Source organism: Vespula pensylvanica, chromosome 24, assembly GCF_014466175.1.
Source record: "Vespula pensylvanica isolate Volc-1 chromosome 24, ASM1446617v1, whole genome shotgun sequence".
Taxonomy (NCBI): domain Eukaryota; kingdom Metazoa; phylum Arthropoda; class Insecta; order Hymenoptera; family Vespidae; genus Vespula; species Vespula pensylvanica.
In genome coordinates this window covers 913,228-925,907 of record NC_057708.1, presented here as the reverse complement: position 1 = coordinate 925,907, position 12,680 = coordinate 913,228, and the positions used below count along the sequence as shown (strand labels likewise).

At 27.4% G+C, this 12,680-nt stretch overlaps 5 protein-coding genes across 9 annotated transcripts in view; 2 read left to right on the top strand and 3 right to left on the bottom strand.

Moving 5' to 3' along the window:
• Window positions 1–611, top strand: part of LOC122636971 (matrix metalloproteinase-2-like) — a 210,791-nt gene extending 210,180 nt beyond the window's left edge. For all 5 annotated transcript variants that reach the window (XM_043828705.1, XM_043828704.1, XM_043828707.1 and 2 more), the window contains 2 exons: window positions 62–168; window positions 317–611. In XM_043828705.1, coding sequence (XP_043684640.1) covers window positions 62–168; window positions 317–564 — 355 coding nt within the window. In that variant the 3' untranslated portion in view covers window positions 565–611. The remainder of the gene's footprint in view (window positions 1–61; window positions 169–316) is intronic.
• Window positions 612–3,254: 2,643 nt separating this feature from the next.
• LOC122636978 (phosphopantothenoylcysteine decarboxylase) lies at window positions 3,255–5,829 on the bottom strand. Its single transcript, XM_043828734.1, has 2 exons — window positions 4,709–5,829; window positions 3,255–4,583 (listed from the first exon to the last, which is right to left on the bottom strand). Exons 1-2 carry the CDS (start codon window positions 5,132–5,134, stop codon window positions 4,413–4,415), a joined length of 597 nt encoding a protein of 198 aa, XP_043684669.1. The 5' UTR covers window positions 5,135–5,829; the 3' UTR covers window positions 3,255–4,412.
• On the bottom strand, window positions 5,302–6,100 carry LOC122636979 (cytochrome c oxidase assembly protein COX19). The gene has a single exon (XM_043828735.1). The coding sequence runs from the start codon at window positions 6,098–6,100 to the stop codon at window positions 5,846–5,848; it is 255 nt and encodes an 84-aa protein (XP_043684670.1). The 3' UTR covers window positions 5,302–5,845.
• A 475-nt stretch (window positions 6,101–6,575) lies between these two features.
• On the top strand, window positions 6,576–9,352 carry LOC122636975 (tRNA (guanine(10)-N2)-methyltransferase homolog). The gene is made up of 9 exons (XM_043828732.1): window positions 6,576–6,912; window positions 7,191–7,253; window positions 7,359–7,604; window positions 7,715–7,849; window positions 7,928–8,191; window positions 8,274–8,412; window positions 8,527–8,725; window positions 8,824–8,950; window positions 9,061–9,352. Exons 1-9 carry the CDS (start codon window positions 6,859–6,861, stop codon window positions 9,220–9,222), a joined length of 1,389 nt encoding a protein of 462 aa, XP_043684667.1. The 5' UTR covers window positions 6,576–6,858; the 3' UTR covers window positions 9,223–9,352.
• Window positions 8,730–12,143, bottom strand: LOC122636976 (ER membrane protein complex subunit 2-like). Its single transcript, XM_043828733.1, has 7 exons — window positions 11,664–12,143; window positions 11,429–11,542; window positions 11,185–11,335; window positions 10,960–11,103; window positions 10,633–10,789; window positions 10,440–10,535; window positions 8,730–10,344 (listed from the first exon to the last, which is right to left on the bottom strand). The coding sequence occupies exons 1-7, from the start codon at window positions 11,695–11,697 to the stop codon at window positions 10,171–10,173; spliced, it is 870 nt and encodes a 289-aa protein (XP_043684668.1). The 5' UTR covers window positions 11,698–12,143; the 3' UTR covers window positions 8,730–10,170.
• Window positions 12,144–12,680: the final 537 nt, after the last annotated feature.

Sequence of the window (12,680 nt, the reverse complement as noted above, 5' to 3'; positions counted from 1 at the left end):
AAAAAAAAAAAAAAAAAAACTTGTCAAACCTGCGTGGATTGAAATATTTTTATCATTTCAGGTTCGACGAATGTGTTAATTATGTTGAGTTGGATTATCCAAGAGATATAAGTAGCAATTTCGGTGGCGTTGGGAACGATATCGATGCTGTGTTTCAATGGAAAGATGGTAAATATTAATAACAACAACAACCGTAATAATAATAATGCGTTGTTTTTGAAATGACGTTTTGTCAACGTCGTTTTAATAGTAATAAACCTTTGAGAAAGGAGACTTCTTCTACTTGCTAACAAAATAATTTTCTCTCTTTTTCCAGGCAAGACGTACTTCTTCAAAGGTAAAGGTTTCTGGTTGTTCGACGATCTCAGAATGAAAGTCGCTCACGAGAAACAGAAACTCTCGGCACCCTTTTGGATGGGATGTCCTCGTAAATTAGAAACGAACGACGTTGAGAATAATATTCCTAGAAAGGCGAAGATCGTCAGTTCGTCAGCAGATTCCATTGTTTCAAGGCTCGGTGCTATTATTTTCACTCTTATAGCTTGCGTCTTTGTACTTGCGTAGTAGGTAAGATTCAAATAATAAGAAGATGAAGAAGATGAAGAAGAAGAGGAAGAAAAAGAAAAGAAGATTGTACAAGAAAAATTTTTACATTTTCAAAAAATAATTATACGAAATATATATATATATATATATATATATATATATATAAAATTCTTTTTTGGGAGAAGAAAAATATATGCATAATTTTGTCTATATTGAGATAGGTCAACATAAATCGTCCATATATTTGATATAATTATACCAAAACACACGCGTATATATATATAATAAATATATTATAAATATATTCTTTTTTGGAGGAGCAAAATAAAATGCATAATTTTATCTATGTTGAATAAATCAGCATAAATATGGTCGTCCATCTTTGATATAATTATACCAAATACATATATAAATATAAATTTTTTTCGAGAGGTATTAGCAAAGAAATAAGCTGCATAATTTTATGCATGTTGATAGATCAATATTAATAATCGTCCATCTTTGACATAATTATAACAAATACATATACATATACATATATACATTTTTTTGGGGGGAATAAAATATATGTGTAATTTTGTATATGTTTGATAGATCAACATAAATCATTCTTTTTTTTTTTTTTTTTAATCCATCTTTACATTAATAATTTTTTATCTTAAAGAGAATTGTATTTGTAACTAATCTGAACGGATAAAAAATATATTTATGTATATGCTCTCTATAATATTATTGAAGTCTGAAAACAATGAAAAATATTGGAAAATCAATTTCCTTAATTCGTGTCTTTACAAATCCCGATGATGATTATATAAACAAGATAAGGAATATAAAAAAGAAATTAACTATGTAACTAATTTATAATTGCATATTATAATGTTGTTTTAAATGCACTATTCGAACATTTTCGAAAGAAGTACTTACGCCGTCGGTCAAATCTTACCTTGTTACAGAAAAAGCAAAAGGGCACAATTCTTTTGTTAAATAAATAAATAAGTAAATAAATAAATAAATAAAAAATTAAAAAATAAATAAATAAAAAATAAAAATCAATAGTTACCAAGGACGACAGTTCTATCGTTACAGAACTGTATATCTGCTATAATTGCTATATATATATATATATATAACACAATTTTTACTTCCAACGTAATCCATAATTTTTTACGTTGCACCTCTTTATATTTAAAAAGAAAAAAAAAAAAACATTTATACCCCCCCATAACACATATTTAACTTAATATTTATAATTTATATATACATATATATATTATCATAAATAATAGTAATAAAAAAAACAAAATCAAAAAAAAAAACGCATGAATTTACATCATGCCTGCCTAATGATGATGATGATGATGATGATGATGATCAACAGAAAATAGTAGAAATAAAAGGGATTAAAGAGACAAAGATAGAGAGAGATGGAACATCAATGCGGTTAAATTAAAGTACTGTAGATGAGAAATATTTTTTTATACTACAATATATAGGAATTTGTCCAGAACTTTTTGATTAGTTCGTCAAACCAGTAGAGTTCGCCATTAAATTAATAATAATAACAATAATTATTGTAATCTAATAACAGATTATAACAGATTTTTACAGAACAGAAGAGAGATATAGAAAAGGTTCTCTTTTCTTACTGGACCAATGATTTTCTGGGATGCATTAGTGAATCTAATGTTATTCTGCCATTTTTGCCACGTCGTAAACATTAACATTCTACAATAATTTTTTTTCTACGCACACTGCCCATTTTATACATACATATATATACATATTTTTTAAATATATATATATATAAAATAAAATATGTTTTTATTTAAATTTAGTGCCACTCTCTGGTAATAATGTCTATTACTGTAACTAAACAAATATGGCACCATAAATTTTTAATATATAAGTATAGTCGAACATAATCTAGCGTATGTATTTTCTTTACACTTAGTTTATATATATATATAATATATATATATGTATATATATATATATATTATATGTTATAATTATTACCATATACAATAATTTATCTAAAGACACAAATAAGTGTTGTCAGTTTTATAAACTGTGATATTTATAATACACAAGCGCGATAAAATATTATAAATTAAGCATATATAATGTTGAGAGAGAAGCGCAGAAGAAAAAAATGTGTTTGGGATTCAATCTTTACAAATACATACATATAACGATTTATAAGTGCTTTATTACAAGAAAGTAATTTTTATTATATTATGAAAATTAAAGAGTTATGTTAAAAGTGTAATAATTAAAAAAAAAAAAAAAAAGTAAAAAAAGAAAGGGAAAAAAAGATGAAAAAAAGGATTGTAATTTCAGAATTACGACATACTTATCGTGGAATAGCAACAATCTTTTTTTTTTTTTAAATACATAGATTTTTTTTTTATTTTTTTTATTTTTTTGTTTCGTTTTACATATCCTATACGTGCATTTTTCCACCTCTCCAGGTATTCCAAATACAAAGATAAAGAAAAGAATTAGAATATAATGGAACACGATAATAATAAATAAACGATACAACTTTATAACCCTATTATAAATTTGCGCTTCATATGTATATATATATATGATAATAAAGCGATTTTTTTTTTTTACACGTGAAAGAGGGAGATGAGATATCTCCCTTAATGTAATCCTTTATAAAGGAAGGAAATACTTTGTAATTCTTTATTAAATCTGTCGTGTAATTTTTATGTAATTGTTTATTGAACAAGATCTTTTGCTTTATAATAAATGGTAAACATAATTAAATTAGAAAATATTTTTGGCTATCATTATATATATATATGTGTGTGTGTGTGTGTGTTTGTGTGTGTGTGTGTGTGTGTGTGTGTATATATGTTATAATATATACATATATTATTTATATATATATATATATATTTTTTTTTTAACAAAAACATGTACATTTGCATTTGGTGAAACAACTTTAAACGATATGTTCAACAGAATTTTTCTTTTCTCTTTTTTTTTTTTTTACAATTTTTACAATTTTCACAATTGCAACAGAGAAAGTTTTACAGCCTCAATCAAAAAGAATCTCTACTTATCTAACGATCGATTACATTTTATTATTGAAAGCTACAACGAAAATATATGTGCATGTGTTATTTGAAACTTACAGGTTGAAAAAAAAAATGAAAAGAAAAAGATAAGTTACATACACCAACAATTTTCTACAAAAGAATGTTATAACGATAAGCTATGTGATTTTTTTTTTTTTTTATTCTACACATCATTTAACACTTGTCGTAGGGCTTACACAAATCTCTTTCCTGTTCAAATCCATTGAATTGTATTTTATATACTTACCTTATAATATTTGCTTCTATCGATTATTCATTTTACATGATATTTTTTGATTGAGGCTGCGTCGATGTGACAGTGATTCCAGTTCACTTTGTTTTAACACATTTATAAATGTTTTTCTTTCATACACCATGTTCTTTTACCCTTGTATAGTTTTCGTTAGAGAAGAATTTATTTTCACAGCGTATTTACTTTGGCAATGTGAACTAAAATCACAACCTTGTTCCTTTACTCTCTGTGGCCCGTAATTCAATAAATTCTTAGTACCTCTAAATGTTCCAATTGAGAGATAAAGAGAGAAAAACAGCAGTATGATCTTTGTGAATTCTAAAGTACGTTCTACAAATCTTAAAACGCATTAAGCGTAATTAAGTTATAAAATACTTTGGAATTCTATCAAGAAGATACTACCATTGGACTCTCTTAGGACCTTTAAATTCTCAATATTATTCTTTTAACGTGTCCTATGTGCGCTCATTCCGTTGATACGTTCCTGAGTAACATCTCCTTCGGTATACAGGTTCCACCTCCTGCTATATGCGCAAATCAGGTGGAGAATAGGGATCCCATGGATTAAGTAATCTCAGAGTTGTTTGAACAATCGTATCTACTTCTGCCATTCCACCTATTCCAGTATCACCGCACATAAGAGTTTTAGAAATACATGGCAATTCTTTATAACCCCATGATTTAAGTACCGAAACCTGTTAGAGCGAAGAGAGAGACATATATATATATATATATATATATATAAAATTGATTGGAACGAAATAAGCAATTACCTTGCTATTTCTACTCTATAACACGTAACGTTAAATTGTAGTTTTACCTGTTGCGCAGTGATCGGATGTTCCCACATCTTCGTATTCATTGCAGGACAAAATAGTAAAGGTTTCGAAGGATCCCAAGCACGAGCTACGCAAGTGAGTATATTGTCACATATTCCACCAGCCATTTTACCAAGAGTATTAGCATCTAACGGTGCAATTAAAAATAGGTCTGCCCATTTAACCAGATCAATATGTAATACCGGATCTCCTCTATCTTGCCATGCAGCCCATTCCACTGTATCCGACAGAACCTGAATTCCTGGTGGTAACTCGGCCTCTTTTAAAAAATGCTTTGCCCTCTCGGTAACGACAACTCTTACTTCCAAATTATTTTTCCATAATTTATCCACTAGAAGAGGCAGTTTAATCGTCGCGACGCTACCAGTGCAACCAATTAATACCCTCTTTCTTGAGGCACTTGCCATTTTGAAAAGAATTTCACAAAAGCAGTTCGCAAAAGCACGCTCTAATAAGCAGTATGAATATATGCTTGATATTCCAAACAAACGTTTACCTTTTCAATTCTATAAACGTATACAAACAAGTATACGACGTAAGAATAGGCCTTTTGATATATAAGGATAAGTATCACTTATCTTGTATATTTATTTATTTTTTCTTTTTCTAATAACGTATGGTATATCTTATTTACTCGATATACTTTAAACAGTGTCCACAAACTACATTTACATTGTAACAATTGTATATATATATATTTATATACTCTTTTTAAAATCTCATTAAAGCTCTAAAGCACTACCGACACTTTCCTTTGAACGGATTCTTCTAAATGCTTCGTTAAATCACTTCCAAAGTTCTTCCCTTTTTTATTATTTTTGCTTTATATATTGGCAGTTATATACTCTTCTAAATGTGATGAATCACATGCAGCAGAACTCGCACTCTAGCTTCTATAGATTTCTAGAACGCATAAACATTAACTGTCTTAAAAAGACGTACCAAGAACTTATCGTAGTCTGAGAACAATATATTCTATGAACTTTAAAGTGGTATTCAAGATATTTGTAACTGTAAGCAAGATTGCTTATAGTAAGGGAATACAAATAGTGACAGAGATATTACGTAGATGATGATCAATCTCTACGTTGTTAATCACGCAAATATTTGTCAAACTGTTACGTTTTCTTTATTTCATCAGTGAAACCTAATTTCGACCAATCTTCACGCGCCATAAGATTTTTATCCATTCGACAACCGAGATAATCCTTGGCAATATGTCTGCACATTGTATTTTGATTATTATGTTCTAATAGACATCGAAGATAGTCGATCATTACTTGTTTGCAGAAGCCTTCATGATCGAGAGGAAAACTACCCTTTTCGGGTGGCACTGGCGTGAAAGATTTTTGCCCAAACGTATACGAGGACATAACTTGTATCTAATCGCATAAAAAAAAAAAAAAGAAACGAATTAGAAGAAAGTACAATGTACGAACATAGAGAACTCCAAAACGTCCCACTTAAGATCCACTTAAACACGAACAACGTAAAAGTTCGATGATAGTACAATCTTTCATTTTGTTCGATAATAAGCGCCATCTTCTGGATTTATTGAGAACTTCCGCTAATTAAAATTTTTAATTCGACTAATCTTAATTAACTAAATCCAAAATCTATTTCGAATAAAGAAAAAAAAAATCTTAATTAAAAATGACAAAAATAAACTAATTACGTTATTTCGTTCGTAGTATTGTACGTATCTGAAAACAATTCGAATTTTCGCGCGCTTTTCATATCGAATACATTTCAAAATTCATCTCTCCAATAGCACAGAATTTTTCAATAAATTCACCGTTAAATTCATCAAACAAAACTACTTGATTATAAGACAATGTGACAATTTCAATTAGCCAATAAATTTATTAATTAAACGTTACGTGGAGTTAATGATTAATAATGACTTCCGTGTCAATAGACATTCCAGCATTTTGTCGTATATCAGTAACTTATGCCAGTTTATTTTTATAAATACTGCGATGTTGTGTATTTGATGCAATATTAGTAAATAATTATTGAAAAGAAATGAATGAGGAATGTATATAAGGAAAACGGCAAAAAAGAAGAATGTACAAAGTAGAGAAGAAATAAATTTCATTGAATTTGTAGAGATTAATAAAATTCATTGGAAATGAAGAAATATCTGTTTTGGTTCGCTCATGAACACATTGATTTTCGATTACCTGTAAGTTTATAAGATGAATGATACAATACAAGAAATTATAAAATTTAAATTAAATTTTATAATTAATGTATTTTTTTATGAATATGTCACACTTGAACATGTATATGTTTTGAAAAATATATATATGTTATTATTCTAATAGGTTATGTCGTCTACTAAGTATTAATTATTTTCAAAGTGACACGTATTTATACTTATACGCATTGATGTAGATTATTTTGATATTACTGATTGAATTAAACATGTTTTTTCTTTCTTTTTTTTTTCTTTTTTTTTAGGAAATGGAATCTATTTTTTATATGTTCGGTATGAAGTTACCTCCAATTTCTAAAAGAAATCAAGTAAGAGAATTTGGCAAATTATTTGACCATTTTGATCTTCTATATCCATAAATAATATATGTAAATCATTTTATAATTAAATATTAATTATTGTCTTATTTATAGCCATATTGGATAGTCGATATATCGTCTGAAAAAACTGTACATAAGATAGCTAGTAGGGCAGTATCTCTTCGATTTTGTCTTGAACTTTGGGCAAATGGAAGGAATAATGAAGAATTGCATAATAATTTAAAAACTTATCCTTCAGAACAAATTAAATTGTACGCAGATAAAGAAAAATCTTTTAAAATTATTGTGGAAACATTTTGTAAACATTTTTCACAGTGTGAAAAGATACAAAAAATTGAAGTAAGTAAATTTTTTATAATGACAAAAATATAATCATTAAATTTTAAATCTTTATTAATACATTCTGCATGTAATATTAATGTATTTCAAAGTGTCATGATCAGTAAAAGTCTTTCAGTTATTTACCATTGCAAGGACCTGTTAAATTGAAGAATCCAGATACCACCTTATATTACATAGAGTTCTATGGCTTAGATCCTAATGAGATTCCAGATAAACCTTATGAATTATTTTTTGGCAGATGGGTAAAATTTTTTATATTATTGTCACGAGTGACTATTTTTTGGATTGTAATTAAGTATAATGTTTTTTTCTCTCCTTAGATTGCGCATGGACAAAGAGATTTGATACAAAAATTTTCTTTGAAAAGGAGAAAATTTATAGGTAATACTTCGATGGATCCTCAACTATCATTGATCATGGCAAATCAAGCTTTGATTAAAACAGGAGATATTGTTCTTGACCCTTTCGTTGGTACCGGTTCTTTGTTAGTTGCTGCATCTCATTTTGGGGGCTATACATTAGGAACAGATATAGATTTTTTGATGCTTCATGGACGTACGAGACCTACTCGTATAAAACAAAAAGTAAAATCATTACAGTCTTTTTTTTTTTATTTATACTTCGTATATGTTCTCTATTATATAAATAAAATATAAATAATTTTAGATCAGGGAAAAGGATGAAAATGTAGCTGCAAATATGGAACAGTATGGGAGAAGTTCTTATTATATTGATGTAGTGATATCAGATTTTTCTTATCCTTTATGGAAATCAGATATGTTTATAGATGCTATAATTACTGATCGTAAGTAGAATATATTAATATTTAAATACCGATATGAGATAATTTTTTTTTTTACAAAGTTCATGATTAATTGCATTACTTTTTCAAGGAGATCTAAAGAAGTTTTTATTGTAGCACCTTACGGTATAAGAGAATCAACTGAACGTATAGGAACAATGAAAGCAAATCCTGTGATCGAAGAACATCAAGTATCAACTCATATTCCTTCCAAAGTCGAATATGGTTTACCACAAATATATAAAGATTTATTAAACTTTGCATCAAAACATTTGAAAATTACTGGTAGATTAGTATGCTGGTATCCAATATTTAGGTAATTTTACAGTATCAAAGTTAATTATTTATTAAAGAATACATATAATTTGTCAAATTAGATATTACATGGTATATCAATACTTTTTATTTTTGCAGAGATCAATATTCCACGGATCAGTTACCCATACATCCTTGTTTACGGTTAATAGCCAATTCAGAACAGGTTCTTAGTAATTATACAAGTCGTAGATTATTAACTTATGAAAAAGTAAAAGAACCACAGGTACATTGTTCGATGTTTTAAATTTAATGACATTTCTTTTATAATAATATAATATCTGTGATAATATTGTAATTCTTTTTTTTTTTTTTTTTTTTTTTTTTTTTTCCTAGGAAACCGATGACATAAACTCTATATGTTTAACCGATTTCCGAGAAAAGTATTTTGCATTAAGAGATGAAACGCGGAAAGAAAGAAGAATGAAAAAAGCCATAGAAAGAGCAAAGAAAAAAGAAGACTGGGAAAAAAGTAACGGTGAAAGTATGGAGAGATGACCATACAATGATTTTTTATGTAACAGATTTTTCAGCTGATATTTTATAGTATCTGTGCTGTTATTATCAACATAGTTTAATTATTTTTATTGAAAAGCACAAAATATATTTGTGTACTATATGTTATTAATGATATTTTTTTTTTTCACTCGTATTAAAGTATATATTTATTTAAAATCTCCACAACCATACAATTACACTCTTGTTGCACAAATTATTTTTCAAGAATATTAATGAACCATGTGATGAATAGATTAGATATTAGTTTGTCAATCATTAATATTCTTAAAGCAACGTGGATGATAACGTTAAATCCAACAGATTCTTTGTTTATCAACACTTCACATTTTTAAGCTGTTCTCTTTCAACATTATATTATATTTCACATTTTTTTTTTTTTTTGTTAACTTCTCGCGAAATAAATATAGGTTGATGACTATGTTAAGGAATACTAGAAGTAGTTCAGTTCTGTGCACTTTAATGGAAATTGTATTTTTTTTTTTTTTTTTAAATAATATTGCAAAGTAATATAATATCAGACAATAATTATGTTTAGTGCATGACAAAATGCTACATGAAATGCTTACTTTCTTTCAGTGTCAATAATTTTAGATTTGAATTCGATTTTTTAGATATACTTATCAAAGTACAATAATACGAATCACATATTCCATATGAATCTTGTAAAAGTATAAATTATTTAAAACTATGATATTTTATATGTGTGTGTGTGTGTATGTGTGTGTATATAAAATTAGTAAACGTTATAAGATATGATCAAAAATGTTCTGTGAATGTCCATGTACACAGTTATTCATCATAATTCTGACTGTCTCTGAAAACAGTATTCTTATAGATAATGCATTTACATATATTACAACATTCAAACAAATTTACAAAATCCTAACTTGATTTGAATATGAACATTGACTAAATGCATTTCAATATCTAAGCTTCAATTTGCAATTGTCCTAGTAATCCTTCTATATTTTTAACTTCTTCTTCTGAGACCTTACTTGAATATTGTTTTTCAATTTGATTTGCAGCCCATTCACTCAATTTTATTGCATCTTTTTTCTTAGACGCTGGACATTTAGGTGATGTTGCAATACTGTTTGTTGCCTAAGGAAAGATATAAAAGTAAAATAAATTTATTACAATTTAATAGTATTATTACTTTGTACATTATAAAAATTTATACAAGGAAAAAAACTTACTAATAGTAGACCATAAAATGCTCTAATATTATTTGGATTTAATTTAGCTGCTTGACAGAAATAAGCTTTGGCTAATTCCATATTATCAAAACCTCCCTAAAGTGCAAGAACAATGAAAAGAAAAAAACAAAGTTTTTATATATATATATATATATATATATATTCTGTAACAATTATGTAATATAATTTTTACCTGAGAGTATTTTATTTCTGCATATCTTTGATAAATTAAATGGCTGTGTGGATTATGTAATATTAATTCTTCCATGCAAAAAGCTGCTTTAGAATATTCATGTTCTTGTAAATACAAATCGCATAGTTCATGCCATGCTTCTTGATCGTTCATGAATCTATGTAAGATAATCATTTATATTTATAATAATATAGAATACGTAATAAAAATAAGTCAAAATGTAGATGATAAAATAAATAAAGATCTAAATATAAATATATTTTCTAGAACTTTTGTGTATACAAAAGTTTTGCGTTCAAAAAAGTTTTTCTGGTAAACATTACTTACTTTTTTAGATATTCTGTAAGTTCTTTGATTGCTTCAAATATCTTTCCTTTAGCTTTCAATAAAGCTACACGCCGTTTTCTTGGAGCAGCATTAGTTTCATCCTTTTTTATAATAGAATCTAATACTTCTATTGCTTCGTCATACCTAAGAATATTAATATAAAAATAATACGCGTAAAGTACTGGATCAAATGTTTTTATATGTTCCATAATATAAAATACGTACATTTCCAATGCTTCCAAGTGCATAGCATGGTATTTATGAACTCTCAAACTACCAGGAAACTCTATCATCAATATTTTAATACAATAATCCGCTAATGACAAACGATAGCAGTCCAAAGCAGCTACGCAAACTTGTTCCAGTACCAAGTATTCTATACGAGATTAAAATTAAATACAAAAGAATATGATTATACGGTCTAGAGAATGTATATTTTATACTTATAATGATTAAATAAAACTCTTACTTTCGTTACCAAGTTGATTGATTTTTCCTGCCAAAACGTTTTCCCATAAATTAACAACATCTCTGCTTTGTCGTTCTGAATTTTCTCTCCATGTTCTAAACAAATCTCTAACCTCTATAACATATAAGAAACATAACATTATATTCTACCAAGCTATATATAATATTTAATGAAGTACTTGTATTGTCTGAATTATGAATTAATTACTTAAAAAAGAAAAAAGAGAGAAACTTACCCAACCAAGTCAATTTATCATAATGACCTTCCATAATCAGAAATAAAAATAACAGGAAATAATAAATGATATATCACACGAAAACGTTTATAGTATTGCAGAGGTTATACAATGTTGATTTCAAATCGCATTAACATATTGTCAACTAAGCACAATCACCAAAAGTCCACGTCTCTCTTAATCGAAATCTAAATGGCTGTCGTATGCTTTTCGAACGATTCGAAGGACAAAATAATTACAATGGAATAATCTAGCCGAATAAAGAGGTCGAACGATATATATGATTATTATATCAATTTAATATTTCATATACTCGTAAATCATTTGTTTCGCACAACAAGCACAATGATATTTTCTTTATTAATAGAGTTATTAACATAGATCGATCATTTTGATTGATTACAAATTACACTTCAATATGAAGAAAAATAATACTGCTTATTATCACCAATCTAGTAAAAGGGGGAAAATCGGTGATATAGATTTATTTTAGATGCGACACACTGCTGAAGTATTTGAAATACAGCGCCCTCGCTTCTTTATGAGAATTAAATATATAATATTTGACCCGATTAAAATAGAATATACGATCGAAATAAATGTATCTAGTATTTTTTAAGCAAATCATTGAAAAGAATTATAAACGACATATGAAGGAAAAGAAAAACTTATTCGTAGCAGGAAATAACAGAAAAACGCTAATGCATTCGACGGGTTTTTAAATTTGAAAAAACGCGCCACTACAACTTGGCAGTATGGCGGACGATTACTAATGAAGAATGATTCAACAAGAAATTCTTTTAATTACGTATAAATATACTACAATTTGAGAAATTACCTATTATTACTAGTGTCAATAATTATTATATTATTTATCGTAATATCAATTATATATATTTCTTTGTACATATTTAAATATAATTAGTTTTTGAAGTGAGGGCGCTGTTAACCAAATAGTTAACATCATTTTCCTGTTCGCCTCTATGCATTCACAATTACCTTTTTGTCGCGATAATC

Excerpts from the sequence above, each read along its gene's own strand:
- LOC122636978 (XM_043828734.1), bottom strand. The coding sequence starts at position 5,134 with ATGGCAAGTGCCTCAAGAAAGAGGGTATTAATTGGTTGCACTGGTAGC. Across the intron at positions 4,584-4,708 it reads ATCCGATCACTGCGCAACAG|GTTTCGGTACTTAAATCATG; the intron begins GTAAAACTACAA and ends TCGCTCTAACAG.
- LOC122636979 (XM_043828735.1), bottom strand. The coding sequence starts at position 6,100 with ATGTCCTCGTATACGTTTGGGCAAAAATCTTTCACGCCAGTGCCACCC.
- LOC122636975 (XM_043828732.1), top strand. The coding sequence starts at position 6,859 with ATGAAGAAATATCTGTTTTGGTTCGCTCATGAACACATTGATTTTCGA. Across the intron at positions 7,605-7,714 it reads AAAAGATACAAAAAATTGAA|TCTTTCAGTTATTTACCATT; the intron begins GTAAGTAAATTT and ends GATCAGTAAAAG. Across the intron at positions 7,850-7,927 it reads AATTATTTTTTGGCAGATGG|ATTGCGCATGGACAAAGAGA; the intron begins GTAAAATTTTTT and ends TTCTCTCCTTAG.
- LOC122636976 (XM_043828733.1), bottom strand. The coding sequence starts at position 11,697 with ATGGAAGGTCATTATGATAAATTGACTTGGTTGG. Across the intron at positions 11,543-11,663 it reads TGATAAATTGACTTGGTTGG|AGGTTAGAGATTTGTTTAGA; the intron begins GTAAGTTTCTCT and ends TATATGTTATAG. Across the intron at positions 10,345-10,439 it reads CATTTTATGGTCTACTATTA|GCAACAAACAGTATTGCAAC; the intron begins GTAAGTTTTTTT and ends ATCTTTCCTTAG.